General features: G+C 38.7%; 2 protein-coding genes across 10 annotated transcripts in view; one reads left to right on the plus strand and one right to left on the minus strand.

The window, feature by feature from the left end:
• The window catches only part of L1CAM (L1 cell adhesion molecule), a 721289-nt gene that overhangs the window by 413733 nt on the left and 283196 nt on the right, over positions 1 to 24360 (plus strand). The gene's annotated exons all lie outside the window — the stretch shown is intronic.
• LOC149456329 (uncharacterized) lies at positions 11822 to 15973 on the minus strand. The gene has a single exon (XM_089685166.1). It carries the CDS (start codon positions 15389 to 15391, stop codon positions 13511 to 13513), a length of 1881 nt encoding a protein of 626 aa, XP_089541292.1. The 5' UTR covers positions 15392 to 15973; the 3' UTR covers positions 11822 to 13510.

Here is a 24360-nt window from a genome sequence, read left to right on the forward strand (position 1 = left end):
GGCATGACATGGTGGGTCATGAGTTTGGTGCTGAAATCAGGAAAGTTACCCCCCCCCCAATGGTTTGAATGGTCCTCATGACAAAGACCAACCTATTCCTTCAAAGATGGCCCTATCTCTAATCAAGCTTTAGGGAGCAACAAGAAGTCTTGAAACTTAAAAAGAAACATACCTGATTCTGGCTTGAGAAGAATTTCACTTTCCTGGCCCTGTCTGTTGTGCACATCCCTGGCATGTGAAAATTGTGGATGTCCACCTAGCCCAGTGGAACTCCTGACTTTCAAGTTCAACAACAAACTGAACAGGTTTGTCTTTAGATCCAGGGATCCTCTGGTCTTCACAATGGATTGTCTGGTGATTATATGGGAACAGTTCAACCTGATAAATGCCGTTCTTTCTTTGAAACTCCTATGTCGCCTACTCTGCAGGAGCAAGATGGAGAGCACTCAGGTGATTCTCATCACATAAATGTGCCCCAGGAGGATGCGGCAGACTTCTGTGCTCCCTCCTGGATCATCTGAATTTTCTAGATAACCACCCTGTTTTCTGGCTGTCCTTTGAAAGGACAGGGGCTTGTCAGATTTAGTTATCTTCTCTCTGTCCTATGCTTCTCAAAGATAGGAAATCTTTATTAAATAACTATATATACTGACAAAAAGAGCCTTTTGTGTACAGAGACCTAACTCTAGGCCACTCACACCCAGTGAACAAAAACTGTGAAAATTGAATAATGATGCAATTTCTAAAAAAATATACTCACTACCTCTAACATAAACAAATGTGAAATCACATTTGTTTAATATAATAGCGTAATATAACATTCACAATAGAACAATGTGTCATCAAATGCAAAACAAATAACATCAAACAATAATGAACATTAACATATGTTGCATTAAGTGTCCTTTAAAGTGTCCAAACAATCAAAATCTTCAGTGTAAAAGTGTGCAGTCCACCTCCTTGCAGATATTGAGATCCTTTGCAAAGTACAGTGCAAATCACACGTGCTCCCCACCAAGAAAATGCACTCATCTTCTAGATTTGGCTTGAACATACTGTATATCAGACAGGTCAAAATAAGCTTATGTAATTTTCTATGCTATGCTAGAAAGTGGTCCTTGGGACAACTCCTGTCTTTCTACAGTCTGATCTGTATCAACCATTGGCCTTGAGTACTATCAAATCTCAGCTCTAGTGGTTCTTTTCCAGAGACTGCATGATATCTCACTCCTTAATGAAGGCTTTCATACTGTGTGTCACTCACATCTCTCCTATATATTCAAAAGACTAGATTAAAAAGCAAAAATAATTACGCTCGGGATAAAAGCTCATAAAATATAAAGAGATCCAATCAAGCAGCTAACATAATATTGCAGGATACAATATAATGAACATGTAAAAGATGGTGAAGCGCAACTAATACAGTGGGGCAAAAAAGTATTTAGTCAGCCACCAATTGTGCAAGTTCTCCCACTTAAAAAGATGAGAGAGGCCTGTAATTGGCATCATAGGTAGACCTCAACTATGAGAGACAAAATGAGAAAAAAAATCCAGACAATCACATTGGCTGAGTTGGAAAGAATTTATTTGCAAATTATGGTGGAAAATAAGTATTTCAATATCAATATCAAAAGTTCATCTCAATACTTTGTTATATATCCTTTGTCTGGCACTGCAGGATCTGAGTCCCTGGCGGCGTAGTGTGTTACTGATGGTAGCCTTTGTTACGTTGGTCCCAGCTCTCTGCAGGTCATTCACTAGGTCCCCCCGTGTGGTCCTGGGATTTTTGCTCACCGTTCTTGTGATCATTTTGACCCCACAGGGTGAGATCTTGCATGGAGCCCCAGATCAAGGGAGATTATCAGTGGTCTTGTATGTCTTCCATTTTCTAATTATTGCTCCCACAGTTGATTTGTTCACACCAAGCTGCTTGCCTATTGCAGATTCAGTCTTCCCAGCCTGGTGCAGGTCTACAATTTTGTTTTCTGGTGTCCTTCAACAGCTCTTTGGTCTTCACCATAGTGGAGTTTGGAGTGTGACTGTTTGAGTTTGTAGACAGGTGTCTTTTATACTGAAACAAGTTCAAACAGGTGCCATTGATACAGGTAATGAGTGCAGGACGGAGGAGCCTCTTAAAGAAGAAGGTACAGATCTGTGAGAGCCAGAAATCTTGCTTGTTTGTAGGTGGCCAAATACTTATTTTCCACCATAATTTGCAAATAAATTCTTTCCAAATCAGCCAATGTGATTGTCTGGATTTTTTTTCTCATTTTGTCTCTCATAGTTGAGGTCTACCTATGATGCCAATTACAGGCCTCTCTCATCTTTTTAAGTGGGAGAACTTGCACAATTGGTGGCTGACTAAATACTTTTTTGCCCCACTGTAAATCTCTCTAACATTTCAATCCTTTAGAAGTAAGATGCTAAAAGATATATTAAACAGTCCAATCCGCAGGTAAGTGGTGTAGTTCAGCTGGAAAGAAAGTGACAGAGTCCACCTGTAGAGCCTGCATAGGCTGCTCTTTGGATATTAGTGCTCAAATTCCCTTCTGGATTTTGCAATGGGACACAACAATTTTTGGTTCAATGGTTTATATTTCCTGCAGAATAGAGGTGTGGCCATGGGGGCCCAGTTTGCGGCCAGCATGGCCAACCTTTTTATGGCCAAACATCTGAGCTGGTGCTTTGGAAAAGATATATAGATGACGTCCTCCTCCTATGGGATGGTGATGTTGAATCCCTGAAAGGATTCATGGACTGTCTAAATAACAATAACTGTGGTGTTTTACTACAGTATGAGTCTAGTAAAACAGAAATCCATTTAATTGATCTTAGAATTGGAGTTTGTCGTAACAAACTTGTGGCATCTACTTTTTTCAAACAAACTGATAGAAATGGATTTATTGAGACTGATAGCTGTCATCATTCTGCCTGGCTTAGATCCATTCCAAAAAGCCAGTTTCTGAGACTCAAACGGAACTGCACGAATCATAAAGAATTTGTGTGGGAGGTTTAATTTTTAAGGCAGCCCTTCCTCGAAAAGGGTTATAATCCCAAGGTTTTAGTTGAGGCATTTATTGATGTGGACGGCAGAAGTAGGCAGGATATGTTGCTACCTAAGATGACAAGAGACAGATAATTCTTTCAATTGTGCCTTTTTATGTAGCATCCTCTTAGTTAGCTAGGGGGAGCTAGATTGACCTGATTGACAGTCAGAGGCTGAGTAGCAGTCCAGGAGCAATAGTCAGAAGGCTACATTTGAATTAGGAGCTGAGAGACTCTGCAGACCAGCCTTCTGGAATTCCCCCTCTAGATTTTTGGAGAAGGGTCTAGAAACAGTGGGTGGATCTGAGGAGTGGCTGACTTGTACTTTTAAGGGATCCTGGCCAATCCCCAACAGGAGGCTTGGCAAGGGGCCAGGACAACCCATAATCGTGAGTGAGCCTGCTCAGTAGCAGTAGAGTTCGGGTGGAAGACGGAGAGGAAGATGTGAGGCTGAAGGCAGGAGCCTGGTAGGGGGCACTGATGGAGAAAGGGGTTCACCTACAGGTGATGGAGCTGGAAAGGACAAAAACTTGGAACTTTACCAGCCCCCTGAGAGCGAACCAAAAAGAAGGCCTGGTAGCAGCCACTACCCCACTAGCTGTATGGGAGAAGGACTGACTGAGTAGACCTGCACCCCTTGGGCCCGACAGTGGAAGGAGCACTGAGAAACCAGATTTGCCATCTTCTGGACTGTCTAATCTATTAAAGTGATAGATACTGGATCTCCTGCATAGGGATACGTCCAGACAGCTGGTTAGAGCGAGAGGAGTCTATCTGAGGTCTAGGGTGGTACACTAGGAGACGCTGGCTAGCTCTCTAACAGAGACTGTATTGCAGTGGAGGCTTGTAAAGAGTTGTTGTCACTTCATTGGTTCCATTGGGCATCCTGTACACCCCTAACCCTATCCCAGTTCAAAACCCCTAATAAAATCACAAAAACAAAGCTCAAGGACTGATCTCTTGACTTCTGGATGCAAGTCTGCATGGAAATGTGTGTTGCCTAGCTGTGCAGGACTACAGGGGGACCAGAAATCTCTATGCAACTCCTAAGGGTTAGTGCTACATTTACTTCCACACAACATTGTGCAATCAAGAAAATCCTGCACAAACATTGGGAAGTGTTACATACTGATAGGGTCTTAGGCCCTTTACTCTCAGATACTCCCTCAGTGATTTTTAGAGGGGTACCTTCATTAAAGTTACATATATCCCCAAATGTTGTATAATCACCTAAAAAATATTCCTCTTTCCAAGAGATGACTGGCTTTTTTCCTTGCAGAAAATGTGCCGTTTGCTAATTTAAAGCTCAGAAATGTAGAAAATTTAGCTCCTTTCAGTCTGTAACCACCCATGGTTCTTATATTAAGTCCTTCATTACCTGCACTACTAAAAATATTAGATATCTTATTCAATGTCTGTGCGGCCTCCAAATTGTTGGACGCATGGTACGTACATTGAGAAGGATCTTTCCCAACCATAGTGTATCAAAGCATTACGCGATACACCATAATAAAAATCCTGAAGGAACGTTGTTTTTGTCCATCAATAGATTTACCAGCAATTGGAGGGGTATCCATATTAGATGTGAAATCTCCAAACTGGAAACGTTATGGATATACATTTGAAAACATATGTCCCATATGGTTTGAACATAGACTGGGATATAAACTCGTTTATTAACAACAGTTCTATTGTGTTGACCATATCCCCTCATATTGTTTTTATCTTCAGTTGTGTTTTGGGTTGGTGAGTGGTTTTCTCCTATATTCATCATCCTTTGAGCACTAATATACACACTATTGGGGCGGCACAGTGGCTTAGTGGTTAGCACATCTGCCTTGCAGTAAATCGGTCATGGGTTCGATTCCTGACCATGGCACCTCCTGCATGGAGCTTGCATGTTCTTCCTGTGCTTGCGTGGGTTTCCTCTGGGTGCTCCTGTTTCCTTCCACACTCCAAAGACATGCTGGTAGGTTAATTGGATCCTGTCTAAATTGGCCCTAATATGTGTATGTATGAATGTAAGTTAGGGACCTTAGATTGTACACCCCTTGAGGGTTAGGGACTGATGTGAATGTTCAATATATATGTGTAAAGCGCTGCATAAATTGACAGCACTATATAAGTACCTGAAATAAATAAATATTGAGGCTCTACGGGTGGACTCTGTCACTTTCTTTCCAGCTGAACTACACCATTTACCTGTGGATGGGACTATTTAATATATCTTTTAGCATCTGTGTTTTGAAATGAGATTTATTTATTAGTAGTGCTGCACCATCTTTTACATGTTTATTATATGGTATCCTGCAATATTGTGTTAGCTTTTTTAGCCCGAACATGATTATTTTTGTTTAATATGGAGGGGGGGGGGGGGTTGGCTTGACCCCCTAGTTCCAGTGAATGGAACTCTTAAGGTGTCAACATACCAAGACATTTTGAATAATTTTATGCTCCCAAATTTGTTGGATCAGTTTTGGGATGGCCCCTTCCTGTTCTAAGATGACTGTGCACAAAGCAAGGTCCATAAAGGCATGGATGAGTGAGTTTGGGGTGGAGGAACTTGAGTGGCCTGCACAGATTCCTGACTTCTGGCTTGAGGGAATACCTTTGGGATGAATTAGGACGGAGACTGCAAGCCAGGCCTTATTGTCCAACATCAGTGCCTGACCTCACAAATGTGCTTTAGGAAGAATGGTCAAACATTCCCATAGACACGCTACTAAACCTTGTGGACAGCCTTCGCAGAAGAGTTGAAGCTGTTATAGCTGCAAAGGGTGGGCCAACTCAATATTGAACCCTACAGACTAAGACTGGGATGCCATTAAAGTTCATGCGTGTGTAAAGGCAGACGTCCCAATACTTTTGGCAATATAGTGTATAATGGTGCTTAATGGTGCTTATGAAGGAAGGGAGGGACCCACTCTTATGTCAGAACTATAGGTCTGTCTCCCTGTTAAATATTGACCTTAAATTGTCCACGACTTAAATTTATGAACGACTTACGAACAACTTAAGTTGTTCATAATTGCCACGAGACGGATGGAATATATCACTGACATTGTCTACACGAACAGAGTTGGTTTTGTGCCTTTGCGGGAAGCTAGGTGTTGTCATAGATAAAGGATAAAATTTATTCCGGGACTGCCTACGAGAGCATGTATACAACATCAAAAGAGACTTTAAGGAGCACTCTTTTTCTAGACAGTATCATAACAGAGACCCCTCCTCTCTTAAGTTTGTTGTGATTGACATCATTACATCCCACTGGCGAGGCACCTACAAAAAGAGAGCGGTCTCACAGGCTGAAACAAAATGGATCTTTGAAATAGTCTGCACCCAAAAGGACTTAACAAAGACATTGATCTTAATTGTTTTATTGACAATAGTTGACGTTTTTACTGCTTTTTTATTTGCCTTTTAGCCTCCTTTTTAGCCTCTTTTTAATATTGTATATATTTTTATAATATTTTTTACCCGGTTATTATCTTTTTTAATTTTAAAATTTTCCTATCATGTCCTCCTCCCTATTAATATAGTTTATTACGGTAAGATGGAGTTTATGATTTGAGTCACCATATCCGTTTTGAATTATTACCATTTAATGATGATTTTAACTGGGATTTATTATATCTCTTTTGTGGTGATTTTAGTGTATTCTATGCTATTTTTTGACGGTATTCTATTCATTACCAATTTTTGTCTTTCTTGCATATTATCTGGACTCTTATTACTTCTATTACCCTTTAATAATGATTTTATAGTATCTGATCTTATTGGGCAGTTTTTTAAGGTTATGCATTATCTCAACTATTTTATGTTTTTATTGGTATCCTTTTCTGTTATATGCACTTTTTGCACTTTATGTGTTTTAAGTTTTATCTTGCTAATGGATTGTGTAATTTTTTTGCAATAGACCGTGATTTTTGTTTTTAATATGCTAATTATTTATGTATGTATGGTCTTACCACCTATATACAATGATATGTTTTTTTCCCTTCATTGGGATATATTAACCTATTGGCGACAATAATATGCATACTCTTACCCATGTGCGTACCCTCAGAATTATGCCCACTTATTATCCAGCAATTATGTTGGGGAATATACTTATTTCCTTCCCACATTAATGTGGGTGTTTTTTCCCAGCTGTTCCAATTGATTATATACCTGCAATGCTTACAGGACACAATTCTGTGTCATTCCTGGACGGACTATGGCAAAATGGTGTTCGCGCATGCGCGCGCAACCATTTCCGCTTTTTGGGAGCATGGCGCGGACGCAGTGAGCATGCGTCAGCCAGTACATGCCGATATGCACGTAATGCGCATGCGCGGTGTGCGGCAAGATGGCGCGCACGCACGTGCAAACGAATGATTAATGATTAGGACTATAAATAGACATGACGCATGGCACTGGTGTGATGGCCAGCCTTTCTGAAGAAGTGCTTTTGCACGAAACGCATTAAAGGGGCCATTACGCCGTGACGTCTTGCCGCTGCCACCTAGCATAGGTCCGGCGGCCATCTTTTAATTGTGAATGAGCCCATCCTAGAGGATATAGGAGCTGAATCACATGTGGCACCATTCCAGAGGAGGGGGCTGTTCCAATATTAGCTGACAAGCATCCACCCATCCATTAAGGAGGCCTCTGGCTGGATTACATTCGCACACACCAAGGGAGACGTCTCTGTAGCTGCCTACCACCCAGAGGAAGGAGAGTCCATTAAAACGGGCCAACTCATCCATCCCATCCTGAGAGGGGGACATCTGGTCATATTAATTATATGCGTATTTAAAGATACGCATCTGGAGAGTGCGTATTTTTACTATCATTTATTGGCACACCACTGAAGTTTGAAGTCACCATCAACTCCTGTATCAATCACCTTACCACGAACTGTCATCATTTTATAATCATAATTTTATACTGTTATACTTTGAAATACTTTTTAGCGCTGCACTTTTGTGAATTTTAGTTTTTATGAGGTTTTTACTTGGTTACCTTTATGTGCATCAGCTGCTAAATTATTAAGCTCTCACTGATTATATATTTTATTGCATAGATAAAGGATAAAGGATGATTGTAAGCTCGAAAGAGCAGGGCCCTCGATCCCCTCATGTTTTGCATTGTATTGGTATTGTTCTGTCACATGTTCTGTCCCCCTTTGTAATGTACAGCGCTGAGCGAACCATTGGCGCTTTATAAATACTGTATAATAATAATAATGATTAATAAGTATCTCCACAGTAACAAGTCCAAGAGAGAGATATGTATTAGGTTCCAGAACAGTCCACAAGATACTTTCAACAGATGACAAAATTCAGCATTGTTTAACGCCAAAATCACATTCTTAAATACTCTTAAGTGGGTAAACAAGTTCCCCTTTGAAAAATGCTATTTATCATAAACAAATACTCAATAAATACTTAGGGCCACTTGTCATCATTAGATACTGGCCAAATTGCATTTTTACCAAATTGCATTAACTTGCCCCCTAGATCCTTTCAAGTCTGATTAGACAAATCTGCATTTTACTTTTGATATGTAAAATAGCCTCACATACCTATGTACATATTAACCACTTCCCTTTACAAACAGCAGGACGGTGGCAGTTCATAAATGGCACCCGCATTTTCAAGCTGTTGCACGCTCCCTGGGAGCGCGCAGCACCGCGATCCGGTGCCCGCTGTGTCCTCCGGATACAGTGGAACACCGATCATCATACGGGACCTCTGAGCAAGGTCCCGATCATGTGATCACTGAATGGCCAATCAGTGATCATATGCAGAGTAATGAGCAAGATGTCACTTATGACATCATTGCTTACTATGTGTGAAATCTGTGAATGATCACAGAGGTCACATGGTACAAGGCTATTCACAACAGCTTTGTACCATGTGACAAGCTGTGACCAATCACAGCTCACACAGCATTTCTTAATGGCTGCAAGAATGCAGCCAGAGAGAAGGAGAAATTATTGCTTTTACAGCCTTTATGGATGTAAAAGCAATAAGTGTATAAAAAAAAAAAATCTTCATCACCCCCTACAAGTAGGACAGTGTCACCATGGTGACACTGTACTGCTAGGGTGACAGTATGTAAAAAAACAAAACAAAAAAACAAATAATATAAAAAAAAATGTAAAAAAACATTTTTCAAAATTATAATTTTTGGTTATAAACTAATTTGGGTTTTTTTTTTTTTTTTTTTTACTAAAAGGTAACTGAATAAATTTTGGCTAAGATTTATGATGAAATAATATTTATTTGCAAAATTTTCCAAATTTTTGGACTGTTTCATTTATATATATATTTATCTGTCTAAAAAAAAATGCTAAAAAATTCATATGGATACAGTGTTGCATGACCGCGCAATTGCCATTCAAAGTGTGATAGCGCTGAAAGCTGAAAATTGGCCTGGACAAGAAGGGGGTGAAAGTGTCCGGACTTGAAGTGGTTAAAACACTGTGTGTATGTGTGGGTGTGTGTGTATATATATATATATATATATATATATATATATATATCTGCCTACACTAGGGATAATACTGCTAAGGTCCTCGCCATCATCCACTCTGCTCATTCCAAGAAAATCCCTCTTTTAATCCTATCCACTTATGCTGCAAAGGCATTTGATATGGTTACTGGACCTTCCTGATGGAAACCCTTCGACACTTAGGCCTAGGAAAGTGGATGATGCATTGGATAACCACCATATATTCACATCCCTCTGCACAAATGAAAGTAAATGGTCATCTCTCTGCTCCATTTCAGATTAAGAATGGCACATGACAGGACTGCCCCCTGTCACCACTGATCATTATACTGACATTAGAACCTTTTCACTGCAAGATCAGAAACCATTCAGACATAACCAGACTGCTTATAGGGACATCTTTTCCCCCTGAAAGTGGTGGCATATGCTGACATTTTTTTCCCTCACAAACCTATTTATTTCCTTGCCAAACCTTCTATTTGAGTTAAATGCATACAGGAGTCTGTCACACGTCCCGATTAAAAGTACAAACCTCTGAAAATGTATCTGCCTACCTCTCTGGCAGTCACCTGAAGACTAACTTTCTATTCAAGTGGGCAGTGTCTCACATTAGGTATCTAGGCATTAACCTCCCGAGATGCATAGAGAATTTTTCTTGTTTGGCAGATGCAACATAATTAAGAAGCATATTATCCGCCGTCTGCTTTATCTTTTACAAGCACTACCAGTGTGCATTCCTGAAGGCCATTAATAAAATGTTCTTAACTTTTCTATGGTCTTATAAACCACCATGCTTCCTGCAGTCCATTCTATGGCTTCTAAAACTGCCCTTTGAGCAAGGTAATCCACTGGTGCCTTCATGCATCTTCAAAACAATGGATGTCCATAAAACAGGCTGTCATAGGTCTCCTTCTGGAGACTCTGCTTTGGTGCCAGAATGAAGTCCCTGCTAGTCTCAACCTACTGTGGGAGAAACTTGGTGCATATGCTCCAAGGTCTTTCAGAAAACAGCGCTTTCTCCCAGCCCCAATCGGCTCTTTTCCACCATAGGACCTTTTAGTCTGGGCCTTTTCGATACAGGCTTTACAACATGGAAATGAAATGGACTAATCCAAGAGAGGCACTTTGTGGCTGGAAGACGCTGGACCTCAAGATCTCAGTTGTTTGCCAACCCGGCATATGCCGCTCTTTCCTTCTGGCACAAAATTCAACCCTCACATTTTCTGGCCTCCTTACCATCAGCTTCACTTTTCACCCATTAGCTCACTTTAAGTGAGAAAAAAATACATAGAGAATATTTAAAATAGTAAAATCCACCACAGTTATTCCTTTCAATTGAAATTCATTAATTAAGAATTTTCATGAATATGAATGAATAAATAATGAAAAATGTCCCAAAAGGAATTTAGTAAAATACGTATTATAAAGATCAATTTGACCACCATCAGCCAAGGACCTTTTATCATGGTAAAAATAACACAGATAATTGAGCTGGTTGATGTGCAGACTTTCATTCTAACGCAGTGAGTGCATTCATGTGTGTTTTTATCGATTTCAGTAAAACTACACCTAGTCAGTGGCACCTTCTCTGTTTCTCTGTTTTCTATATGGGCATTAGGGAGATTCACCAAAGATATTGCTCCAGTTATGTTCTGCAGCTGTAAAAAAGTGTTTTAGTTGTCATTGGACTTTGAATGACTTATATTACTATTAACAGAAATTTAGAAGTGTACATTCTTTTACGTTTAAACCAAACTTTAAATTTCTCTTCTGAGTCTGAGTCCACCTTTTCTGAGTTTTAGCTCACCTCTTCTGAATCTGAGCCTGCCAGCCTTTTGCCAGTGCCATGCTCTCCCAAGTCCCTGCCAGTCCCACAAGTACCCATTGCCCTGTTAGCTATGACCTCTTTTGAGAAGTTTTCCAAGCTTCCATCTGCTGTACAGCCAGCTACCAGTCTTGTTCCTGTATCATTGGTGACTGTTTTGACATCCTTCATGTTGCTGAGAAGCATATGTGGGGGGATTTAATAAAACTGGAGCATGCAAAATTTGGTGCAGCTCTGCATAGAAACCAGTTGGCTTCCATGTTTTATTGTCAAAGCGTAATTGAACAAGCTGAAGTTAGAAGCTGATTAGCTACCATGCACATCTTCATCAGATTCTGCTAGCTCCAGTTTTAGTAAATCTTCCTGTTAGATTTCCAGAGTTATGAAAAAACTCTATTAATATTTCTAGGTTCTTGTAGATGGTTGTGGGAAGAAATCCTTATGAAAGCCAGGTCAGTATGAGCAGTGTGACTTTATTTGATCACACACCAAAAATACAAAGTCAATAAAAAAACAGTAAATTCAGATATATGTAGCTTAAAATGAAATAAAAATAAAGAATAAATTGCCTTGGATATTAGGAAATAATGTAGTTCCTTTGCATAGCTTAGATAGAAGTATTCTTGGCCTAGTTTAAGAAATGCCCATGTGCTATTCTTTTGTTCTTTGTCCAAGCATGTGCTTTGAGTAATAGTGTGTGAAAAGAATGTCTCTGTGTGTGAGTGAATGAAGTGAAGTGTAGTCTATATGAGAAGTCTTCTGCCTCGTTCTTTGAAAAGCTGCATACTTAAAATGCATGAGAAATTAGGTCCTCCCATTAAGCTTTGTTTCAAATTCGCGGGCTTCTAAACTACTCCCATAATCACACCCAATTTGAATAGAAACATGTGTTCCCATTCAAACCACCAAGTCATTATCATGATTGACATACAGACTATGAGAAAGGTTTCTGAAGTTCTTATATTACATACAACTGTCAAAATCCATGATTTATGACTACAATTTAAACTCTCAGACTCATTAAAAGAATTCACAATATGGTATACATTACATGAGTATTTTAAAAGAAAACAGGACTTTAAACCTCTACTGATTACCTAGACTCAAACACAAATAATTCACATCTGACCACTGAAATACAAAACCTCACATTCACATCCAATTAATAGGGAATATATTCTGCCAGCATATATTTCAAAAACTACTAAAGACCGAATTAAAGTTTGGATATTAAAAAATTAATATTACATTCCCCTCTGAAATATGAAATTCATATTAATTTATAACAAGCACACATCATTTATATCACAAACACTCAGGTTTTGATTTAGTAATCTCAAATGTATCATTATTTGTAACTGAGTCAGCATAACCAGAAAGTAGTTTCCTCTGAAGTATATCTTGTAATAGATTATCTCCTTTCCTAATTTCACTTCTAATTCGCTTATAGAAACTGTTCATTTTACACATCAAACATAATTGAAATATAATACATAATACGATAATAATAAAAATAATTATTACAGGATGTAATAAAATATTTCCTGCTGCAGATGCAATTGAAGTTTTTCCCAACATTGATACAGTACGTTTACATTTTGACCACCAAGAATGACCTGAAAATCCAGACCATTCATGTTCTATATCTTTTAAATTCCCTTGTTCATGTTTAAATAATATTTCTGCTTTTTGAAGTTCATCTGATAATGCTATCAGTAAACCTTCATCTTTTTGAATAACATTTGCCCAATCTCTCCATGGGAATTCATCCACTTGAGATATATTGTACTGTATGGGAAGAGCACTTATATTTTTCATAAGCATGTTTGTTAAATTCATTCTCATCCCATTAACACTTATTGCTGAAATATCTCCTTCTATACAGAACAAACCTCGACTTAAATTTTCTGTATGTGTACAAGAAGAGAAGAAGGATTGAACCCTTTCTGAGTCAGACATAACTTGAAAACAAACTTTCTTTTTATCTACAATTGAGATTAACTCAGAAGTGGTTTTAACCTTTTCTATCCTTGCTGAACATAGAGTATGGTTATGGTAACAAGAATGAAATATACCTTTGTCTTGATTAGGTAGACAAATCACTTTAGACTGAAATTGTAAACATGAAGACAGATCTAATTGTTATAACTCAAAATTATTATCAGTAAATGCAAAATCTGTATATTGCAGATGATAATATAGTAACTGTGTGTTGCTAACTGGTAATCCCAAGACAGTGATTGGAACCAACATTTGTTCTTTTCCTGCTACAGGAATCATTGAAGAACTATAACATATGTTCTGATAACATCCAATCCACTTATTTACCCACAGATCAGTATGGTTTATGGCATATACATACTCTCTTGGTAAATTTTGTACAATACCTATAGGAGTTATTCCACTTTGAAAAGCTTGAGCTATTATTTTAAAATTTGTGGAATATTCCATCTGAATTTCTAAACATGCTCTGGCTATATGGGAATGCTGTTCACTTGACATTAAATTAAGAGTAATATTCTCTAAGTGTAATATAGATGGACCCATAATATTGGCTGTTTTAATCACCATATTTTCCAATATTTGATTCAAGTTTCTTTGTACTTTAATACTATTGCTTCCCACTAAACCGGCTGTCTCGAGATCAGACTTTAGTGTACTAATGTCCATGCTATTTGTAATACTACCAATAGTACCTATTCCTCCTAAAATACCTTCAACTATACCACGTTTATTCCTGTGAGGATTCCTAATATCAGTACCAAACCATCTTTCAATACCTAATTCCATGTTAACCAGATGTTCTTTACATTGTGGAAACCTTGTTGAGATTTTCCATTCTGAAATGTTAAAGTTCCACAATATAATAACAAACTTTCCTTCTCTCAACAGAAGTCTGGTCTGGAAATGGTTAATTTGGAAGGGACTGGCTGGAATAAATTTCTTATCCGTACACTGCGTTCTTTTAGGGGATAGTACAATTACATTTGTATTTACACATTTCTTTGGATAATTTTCTATTGATATGCAGCATTCATATATACCTGTATCATTAATTGATATAGTGTTTTGATGATACACAAAGTTATTATTATCCCAGTTCAAATTACCAAAAATACTTTTATGGATAACATCAGTTTTATCATGAAGAAAACTTCCCAAAAATTCACCATTCCTTTTCCAAGTTAATAATGAATTTTGAGGTAGGTGTATTTGTATATTACACATCAAATTCAGATTATCCTTTCCTTCTACAAGTCTTAATGATTGAGGAGATATTTTTATCTCTGGGACAATCAAATCTACCACAGTAACAATTACTTTGACTTTAGTTTGAACCAAAGCTCTTGTCACTTGGAAATCCCATATTTTCACTATGTCCTCTTTTTCATTACCATTAATATTCAAATGTTCAGGATCAAGAAAGTGTGAATAACTTTGTAATTGATACCAAATATCTGTTTTAGAACTTCCTATATTTCCAGTATTTAACATGTCTATGGAAATATCTCCTGACCAAATAGTAGGTTCATTTCCCTTTAAAACTATTAACCAGTATCCCATATCGGATAAATTACATTCAAAGTTACTAGTTTCGTTATTGATCCTATAAAATCCTTGCATTTTAACAAATTTTGATTTAGACTCTATTTTAGCTCTAACTTCAATATCATTATTATGAACGAAATACAATTCCGAACAACAAGTTCTCCCATAACCTATGCACATATATCCTAGCAAGTCTTCAGCTGTATTAATGTTACTGTCTTTAGGAAAAAATCTTTTGTTCCTAATAAGTGTAGTGTTTTTCTTATGTAGGGCTTCAGTCTTGTTAACTTCTGCATTGCTGGAAAAGTTTATGTTGTAGATTACTAATATTGTCATTGTCACTAAGAAAAAAATCAATCCTGTAATAAGTCTTTTCTTTCTACTGCTTTGATTTTCCTTATGTTCTTTTGTTGCAATGTTTATTTTTCTTTGGAATCTGCGATGCTTTGTTTCTTCCGGATTATTGAAATCCATGTCTGCAAAAGAAATGCAGTATCATTATCTCGGTATAAACAATTTGCATTGGTCACTGTGCACCCACATTGTTTGTTGTCTGCGCGCATTTTTTACTGAATTAAGAGGTCTTTGCACTTGTACCATTACTCCTTGAACATCCAAAATATCAAATGGACCTTCCCAGTTGCTTTGCCATGGTCCAGTTTTTCTGAAAGTTTTTACCATTACTTGTCCTCCTTTTCCGAACTTAGAAGAATGTGGAGGAACCATTTTTTGCATGCGAGTAGCTGCATGTGGTACAATAGTGTTCAGATTGTCTTGCAACATCTGTAACCACTTTGTTTTTTCTATTGCCTCTTTTTGCGGCGTTGACAAAAACGGTTCATGGGGAAAAACAATACGCATTTTCCTTCCTGTCATTAACTCAAAAGGAGAATACTGTGTTGCAGAAGATGTTGTACTTCTGACACTCATCAGAACCAATGGTACAGCATCAACCCAAGTATTTCCTCTGTCTAATAACATTTTTGCAATCCTTGATTTAACAGTCCTATTCATTCTTTCCACAATACCTGCAGATTGTGGATGATAGGGCACATGAAATCTCTATTGTATACCCAAGATTTTACACATTGCCTGCATTATTTTACCTGTGAAGTGGGTTCCTCTGTCGCTACTGAGGTTTGTTGGTATACCCCAGACTGGAAAAACATGATTAATTAGCATTTTAGCAGTTGTTAATGCATCATCTTTGCGAACAGGCAAGATTTCAATCCATTTTGAAAAAACATCAACTACAACTAAAGCATACCTGTACCCATTTTTACCTGTAGGTAACGGTCCTATATAGTCTAGTTGTAATGTGGACCATGGTCCATCTGCTGGAGGAGTTCTTTGTAATGGAGGTTTTTGACCCTTTGGTCGAGGATTCACTTGAGCACAGATTAGACAAGATTGAACTACACTGTCTACTGTTTCTTCCATTTTGTCCCAGTAAAATTTTTCCTTGAGTATTTCAAGCAATCTTTGTTTACCTATGTGACCTAGGCTTTCGTGATTGTATTTTGTAAATTCTACCTGTAGATGCTGCGGTATAACAGGACGCAGAAACCCGTTTAAGTCATGATACAAAATTCCATATTCACATATAAAGGGAAATTTTGGATCAACCTGAGAAGCAGAAAGAGATGGATCCCTTTTCTGTTCTTCTGCAAAGGAGGGAATCTGTGTGTCTGTCTTCCTAACAACATTAACTGAGACTGGTTCAGACTGAATCACTGGTACTCCATGTAAAGCTGCTTCCTTTGCTAAGAGATCAGCTGTTCTATTGCCTACACTCATCTCATCATTGTCCTTCCTATGAGATGGAATTTTTACAATTGCATAGGCAATAGGATTTTCCTCTGCTAGCTTAAAAATTGATTCAAGTGTCTCTTTGTGCACTAGGACTTTGTTAGATGCATCTACAAAACCTCTACGTTTCCAAATTGGTAAATAATCTGTCAGGGAACGTACAACATATGAACTGTCACTGTAGATCACTAATGGACTTCTATTCTCTTCCTTGTCTAATGTCAACACAGTTTTTACTGCTTCAAGTTCTGCCCTTTGAGCTGAAAAATGTCCTGGCAATTTGTGCTGTATGGAATAATTACGCTCTGGATACCAAATTGAATATCCACTGTAATAATTACCTGACATACAGTATCTAGAACCATCAACAAATACAGGTTCATCAATTTTCTCTGCCTCTCTACGGAAAAGAGGAGAGGAAGTTTCTTGGACTTCACATAAGCATTCATGTTCTAACCCGTTGTATTCCATCAACTGAGGTAGGACATACTTGGCATTATGTTCAACCTGTATTTGCTTAGGTGATAGAGCCAACAACCATTGAGAAAATCTTTGGTTGGAAACTCCCGGAACATTTTTCTCAAAAAGAAACTTCAAAGTGCTATGTGGAGTTTGTAGAATAATTTTGTTGAATCCTACAATATGCTCTGTTGCTTTTACTGCATAATGTACTCCCACAAGTTGTCTGACACAATCATCAAAACCTTTCTCTACTGCAGACGTGAGAAGTATCCAAGACTTCTCCAGACTCCTCCCTGTTTCTGAATCAAGACAGCTGAGATTGCAGTTTCTGAAGCATGCACTTGCAAAGCAAATGGTGCTTGCTTATCAACAGTAGCCAAAGCTGGAGCTGTTTGCAAATCATTTTTCAACATCTCAAAAGCTTTTTGCTGTATTTCTGTCCAGGGACCAAATACATTTTCCTCATTGTACTTCAACAAATCATACAATGGTTTGGCTTTTTCTGCAAATGATTCGATAAAATCTCTAGAGAAATTTACCAAACCCAAAAACTGTCTCAGTGCTTTGAATGTTGCTGGTACAGGAAGTGAAGCAATAGACTCAATTCTTTCCTGTAAAGGCTGTCTCTTTCCTGGACCAATCAGAACTCCAAGAAATTTTACTTCATTTTTCATGAGCTGAACTTTGCGTGTATTCAGCTTGAGACCTTCATCTTGCAGAAGTGTAAACAATTCTGCTAAGAGAGTCCTGTGTTCAGTGTCAGAATTCGTCATAAGCAAGATATCATCTACATATTGAATTAAACAATCAGGTCTAGAAAATTTAGACAAAACATTTGCTAATGCCTGATGTAAGATATACTTAGCAGAATGATATCCTTTTGGAAGACGTTTGAGACAATATTGCACATTTTTGTGGACAAATGAAAACTTGTATTGGCAACTCTCAGCCAATTTAATACTAAAAAATCCATTTGCAATGTCAAGAACAGAGAACACTTTCGCATTGGCATTTATTTGTGACATGATGTCTGGAGTTTCTGCCACAATGGGTGTACAACTTGGAGTGTATTTGTTTAGCATTCTTAGATCTATCAATAATCTATATGCACTAGGGTCATCACGCTTTGCCACTACCCACAAAGGATTATTAGTAACTGAATTAGCTTTCCTGATGATACCCTGTTCCAAAAATTCTTGTATGATTACTGATACAGGTTCATCAGATTCTGGCGGCAACTTGTATTGTTTTAATGGGGGATGGTCTTTGCCTTGAATATTAACTTCAATATTTTTGAACAGTCCAGCTTCATTTTTCCCTTGACTCCACAGTTTTTTGTGTAGTTGTACTAACTGTTTCAATTCCAGATTATCTCCAGTATCTGGCCATTTATAGTCAGCATCAATTGCTTCTGTCAAACAGATGCTACCGACTTCACAATAATCTGTTGGGTCAATTACCATAGGCTTACGATTAGCAGAGCCTTGCCAAACAATGCCATTGGCTAAATCAAGTATCCACCCTCTTTGAGACAAAACATCAGCACCAATAATGTTCTCTGATCCTTGACAATACCAAAAGTCTATCTCCATTTGCGAACATCCTGGTATTTCAAAAGACACATTTTTACATTTTTTAGCTTGAACATCACCTTTTCCATTGAAACCTACAACTGTGCATACTGTTGCATTAGATGGAATTGGTATTTTTATGCCTAAAACACTTATTTGGGCTCCTGAATCCAATAAAATTGAAGATTTCTGTCCATTAATTTTAGCTTTTACATAAGGGCGGCCACACTTATCCAAGAAAATTGGAGCTACATATTCCAGACAATGGAGTTCAACTTCCTTTTCTTTTGCTAGTCATGGTGAAGGTAATAGTGGCTGTCTTGAAGTATTGGATGAATGTGAGTTGTTCACATTTCCTCCATTACTAATTGACATTTCACTAATCTCTCTGATCAGAGGAGCGTAGGGTGAAGATGACTTAACTTCCTGTGAACGAATTGGAGCTGACGGTTCAGGAGAAATAAGTCCATTTTCTTTACCCAAATTTCTCATCTGAATGTCTTTCAAAAACTTCCTACACTGCCATTTCAAATGCCCTGGTTTTGCACAATAGTAACAAGTGAGTGGTCTTTGATTCCCTTGTCTTACTCTGTCATTCCTGCGGGGGGCAGCATTTCCTGTCTTGAATTTATGCTGACTGTCAGTCTTAGGATAATTATTCTCAATTAAAGCAATTTTTGGTCTTACATTATTTAGCTTTAATTGTCTCCTAATTTTGTCAATAATATAGGCAGCGTCATCCAAATTATCCTTTTCATTAGCAATCAATAAAGATGCTGGATCAAGGTACTTAAATTTTTTTACAAAATCCTTGACCATAGCAGGGGTCTCATCTTGTAAATTAAAAATCATCCTGTATGCCTTAGAATATCTAATCCTAAAATCATAAGGGTCATCATTAATAGTAGCTCTTAAGGAGTCTAAAATTTCCAAACTAGGTGTCTCCTCTCCTGTTGTGAACAGTAATAACTGTCGTAGTCTATCAGTAGCATTGCTATGAATTTCCATATCATCCTCATTCATGAAAGGAGTCTTGACTAACCTACGAGCCATAAAACTGGGGATCCACAACCCAAAAATGCGATTTCTTTGCTCATCAGTTAATTGAAACCTATCACAAAAATTCTCAAAAACATCGGAATTATGGAAAGAATTTTCTCTCATGTTATATGCTGGTATATCCTTCAATATTTTCATTAACTGATCCTGAATCTGTAACTTCAACTTAGATGCTCTAGCAAGTAATTTCTCTCTCTGTACATTAGCCTCACTGCCTACTTCATCACCCCTGGGTGAGTCCGGGATAAATGAGGCCTGGGCCGTTTCTGATTGTTTTTTCTTCGCTACCACAGCTATTTGCTTATTTTTTAATATTGCAACATTTTGAGATTCAATTTCTTGCTCAAGATGTTCAATATAGGTACAAAAAGTTTCACAATTTGCACAATTGGATTCAACAGTATCCTGCATGTCTGTACTCTGTAAGACAGTTTTGCTATCTGTCTTAACAACACAAACCACATTTTTCTTTGGCAATTCAAATACCATAGAATTGAAAACTCTAACTAGCTTCACAATGTTACGCAATTTTCTTTTCATCTTATTAAACGTAAATCTAGAGCTATCAATATCAACATTAGCCTGCATACATTGATCATACATAGCTTTCCATAAACCAGTATCAGAAGCATGGCTAGCTAAACCTTGAAATTCCAATTTACTTTCATTAGCTAATGAATCAATAAATTCCATTTTTCTACTCACCAAATGTAGTAAATTTCCTCTTTTGTCCTGACTTAGAGACTTTTCTGGTCACCACTTGAATCCTCAGATCTCCACAACCAACGTTTTCCGTTCCAGGTTCTGCAATCTTTCCGAAGCTTAATCAATAGAAATAGTTCATCTCAATCCCCTCTGAAGAAGCGAGGAGAAATTGAAAAAACGTGGAAAAATCGAATGGCTGGCACTCGCCAATAATGTTAGATTTCCAGAGTTATGAAAAAACTCTATTAATATTTCTAGGTTCTTGTAGATGGTTGTGGGAAGAAATCCTTATGAAAGCCAGGTCAGTATGAGCAGTGTGACTTTATTTGATCACACACCAAAAATACAAAGTCAATAAAAAAACAGTAAATTCAGATATATGTAGCTTAAAATGAAATAAAAATAAAGAATAAATTGCCTTGGATATTAGGAAATAATGTAGTTCCTTTGCATAGCTTAGATAGAAGTTTTCTTGGCCTAGTTTAAGAAATGACCATGTGCTATTCTTTTGTTCTTTGTCCAAGCATGTGCTTTGAGTAATAGTGTGTGAAAAGAATGTCTCTGTGTGTGAGTGAATGAAGTGAAGTGTAGTCTATATGAGAAGTCTTCTGCCTCGTTCTTTGAAAAGCTGCATACTTAAAATGCATGAGAAATTAGGTCCTCCCATTAAGCTTTGTTTCAAATTCGCGGGCTTCTAAACTACTCCCATAATCACACCCAATTTGAATAGAAACATGTGTTCCCATTCAAACCACCAAGTCATTATCATGATTGACATACAGACTATGAGAAAGGTTTCTGAAGTTCTTATATTACATACAACTGTCAAAATCCATGATTTATGACTACAATTTAAACTCTCAGACTCATTAAAAGAATTCACAATATGGTATACATTACATGAGTATTTTAAAAGAAAACAGGACTTTAAACCTCTACTGATTACCTAGACTCAAACACAAATAATTCACATCTGACCACTGAAATACAAAACCTCACATTCACATCCAATTAATAGGGAATATATTCTGCCAGCATATATTTCAAAAACTACTAAAGACCGAATTAAAGTTTGGATATTAAAAAATTAATATTACACTTCCCCTATGTGTCACTCTGATGTTCAATTCAGCCCAGAATGCCTGATTGATACTTTTGTTCAAGTGTGTCCTGATGCTGTCAAAACTCTCTAGCAATACACACCAAACTGAGCATGTGCGGAGTGACTCCAAAACCTCTGTCTTATCAGGAGAAGAGTGGGGCACAATGGAAGAAGGGGGCATAAGAGAAGACAGGATCAAACAGCCTTTTTACACAATGCAGAGGACTAACCCCTTAGGTTCCATAGAGAGTATAACAAGCATACTTGGCTGCATATACACACTGATTTTACTCTTGTGGGTTTAGTAACACTTTAAAGCGATTCTAAAGGTTCTTTTTTTTTTATAAAATAACAAACATGTCTATACTTACCTGCTTTGTGTAGTGGTTTTGCACAGAGCAGCCTGGATCCTCCTCTTCTCAGGTCCCCCGCAGGCTCTCCTGGCTCCTCCTGTCTGTCGGGTGCCCCCACAGAAAGCAGCCTGCTATGGGGGCACCCGCTGCTCCGTATGTCCATTCACACATGGAGCTGTGGCTTGCCCCCCCTCCTCATTGGCTGACTGGCTGTGATTGACAGTAGCAGGAGCCAATGGGGCAGCAGAGACCCATAACAGAGGAGGCTGTCATTCACATCGCTGGATCGCGATGAGGCTCAGGTAAGTATTGAGGGGGTTGGGGGAGCTGCTGCACACAGAAGGTTTTTTACCTTCATGCATTAAATGCACGAAGGTAAAAAATCTTCAGGCTTTACAACCACTTTAACCACTTGCCTACCAGGCACTTATACCCCCTTATTTACCAGGCCAATTTTCAGCTTTCAACGCTGCCGAATTTGATTGACAATTGCGCGGTCATGCAACATTGTACCCATATGAAATTTTGATCATTTTTTTCTCACAAATAGAGCTTTCTTTTGGTGGTATTTAATCGCCACTGGGCGCTTTACTTTTTGCGCTATAAATAAAAAAAGTGCAAAAAATTTGAAAAAAAAAAAAAGTTTCTTTGTTTCTATTATAAAATTTTTCAAACAGGTAATTTTTCTCCTTCACTGATGTGCGTTGATGAGGCAGCACTGATGGGCACTGATAGGCGGCACTGATGGGCACTGATAGGCAGCATTAAAGGGCACTGATAGGCAGTACTAATGAGGTGGCACGGATAGGCGGCACTGATAGGCAGCACTAATGAGGTGTCACGGATAGGCGGCACTAATATGCAGCACTGATAGGCGGCACTGATAGGTGACACTGATGATGGGTACTGATAGACGGCACTGACTGGCATCACTGCTGGGCACTGACTGGCAGCACTGACTGGCACAAACGCTGGGCACTGACTGGTGGCACTGACTGGCAGCACTGCTGGGCTGCACTGGTGGGCAGCACTGGTGGGTGGGCACAGGTGGGTGGCACTGCTGGGCACAGGTAGGTGGCACTTCTGGGCACAGCTGTGTGACACTGCAGAGTGGCACAGGTGGGTGCACTGCTGGGCACAGGTGGGTGATCTGCTGGGCACAGGTGGGCGGAGCTAGTGGGCGCACTGCTGGGCACAGGTGGGCGGAACTTGTGGGTGGCACTGCTGGGCACCGATCATCAGGGCACTGATCATCAGTGCCCTGATGATCGGTGCCGATCCTCGCGGTGACAACTGCCAGTTCTCGGCAGTACTTTCCTCATGATCTGACAGCGTGAGGAAAGTGCAGCCGAGAACCGGCACTTGCATTTCCCTGTGATCAGCGTGTCATTGGATCACGTGGTAAAAGGCCGCTGTGATTGGCCTTTTACCACATCACGTGATCAGGACACATCACGTCCGTAGGACACAGCGATCACGGAGATCGCCGGGTGCGCGCCCCCTGGGGCACGCAGGAGAGCGCGTTCTGGGAGGCCGTCATATGACGTCCACCCAGAACTGGCCGGCCGCAGTGCAGCCGTCATTCGGCTATCTGCGGTCGGCAACTAGTTAAGCTCTACCATCATGGGGGAGTAATTTGATAGGATCATTAGCACAATGAAAAATCTTTTTAGTATAGCCAAATAAAGCTAGTCAAGGAAGTAACAATCAATTCTGTTATATAAATCACTGTGAGGGTTAGTAGAAATAATACTCCCCTGATTCGTGGTGGAGTTTTCTCCATTAATCCACCAAATGAAAGTGGTGAAGTAGTTTTTTGCAGTTGTTTTTTGTTTTGTTTTTTTATAAATATTTATTGATTTTCAACAAAATTCATTTTACAATCATTTTCTCCAATAAAAAAGAGAAACAATATCACTTTACAACAATAATTATCTCCCTAAATGTCTATATCCCCCCCCCCCTCCCATCTACCCTCTTCTCCCTCCCTCCTCCCCCCCCCACCCCCCCACACTCCCATCCACCCACTCTGCATTTTTCCACCTCTCCCTGTATAAAGCAATCAGAGTATTCGTCTTATTAGATGTTATATCTTCATATATTTCACCTTCACATTAAACTCTTCCCATTTTTTTACATAATATGTCCCATCTTATCTAAATGCATATAATAAAGTTTCTCCATCTCACAAATCTGATTCACTCTAACTACCCAATCCTCTTCCGTCGGCACATCCTTTTTTCGCCAGAACCTGGGTATCAATCCCTTTGCTGCACTTAAAAAATACCATGTACCCGAATCCTTATATAATTTCACTGATAACTCTGTATTATGGAAAAGACAGTTCTCTGGGTCTAATCTAACGTTGATTTCAGTAATCCT

This window comes from Staurois parvus, unplaced genomic scaffold, assembly GCF_062004578.1.
Source record: "Staurois parvus isolate SC_StPar_1 unplaced genomic scaffold, SC_StPar_1.0 ptg000364l, whole genome shotgun sequence".
Classification (NCBI taxonomy): Eukaryota; Metazoa; Chordata; class Amphibia; order Anura; family Ranidae; genus Staurois; species Staurois parvus.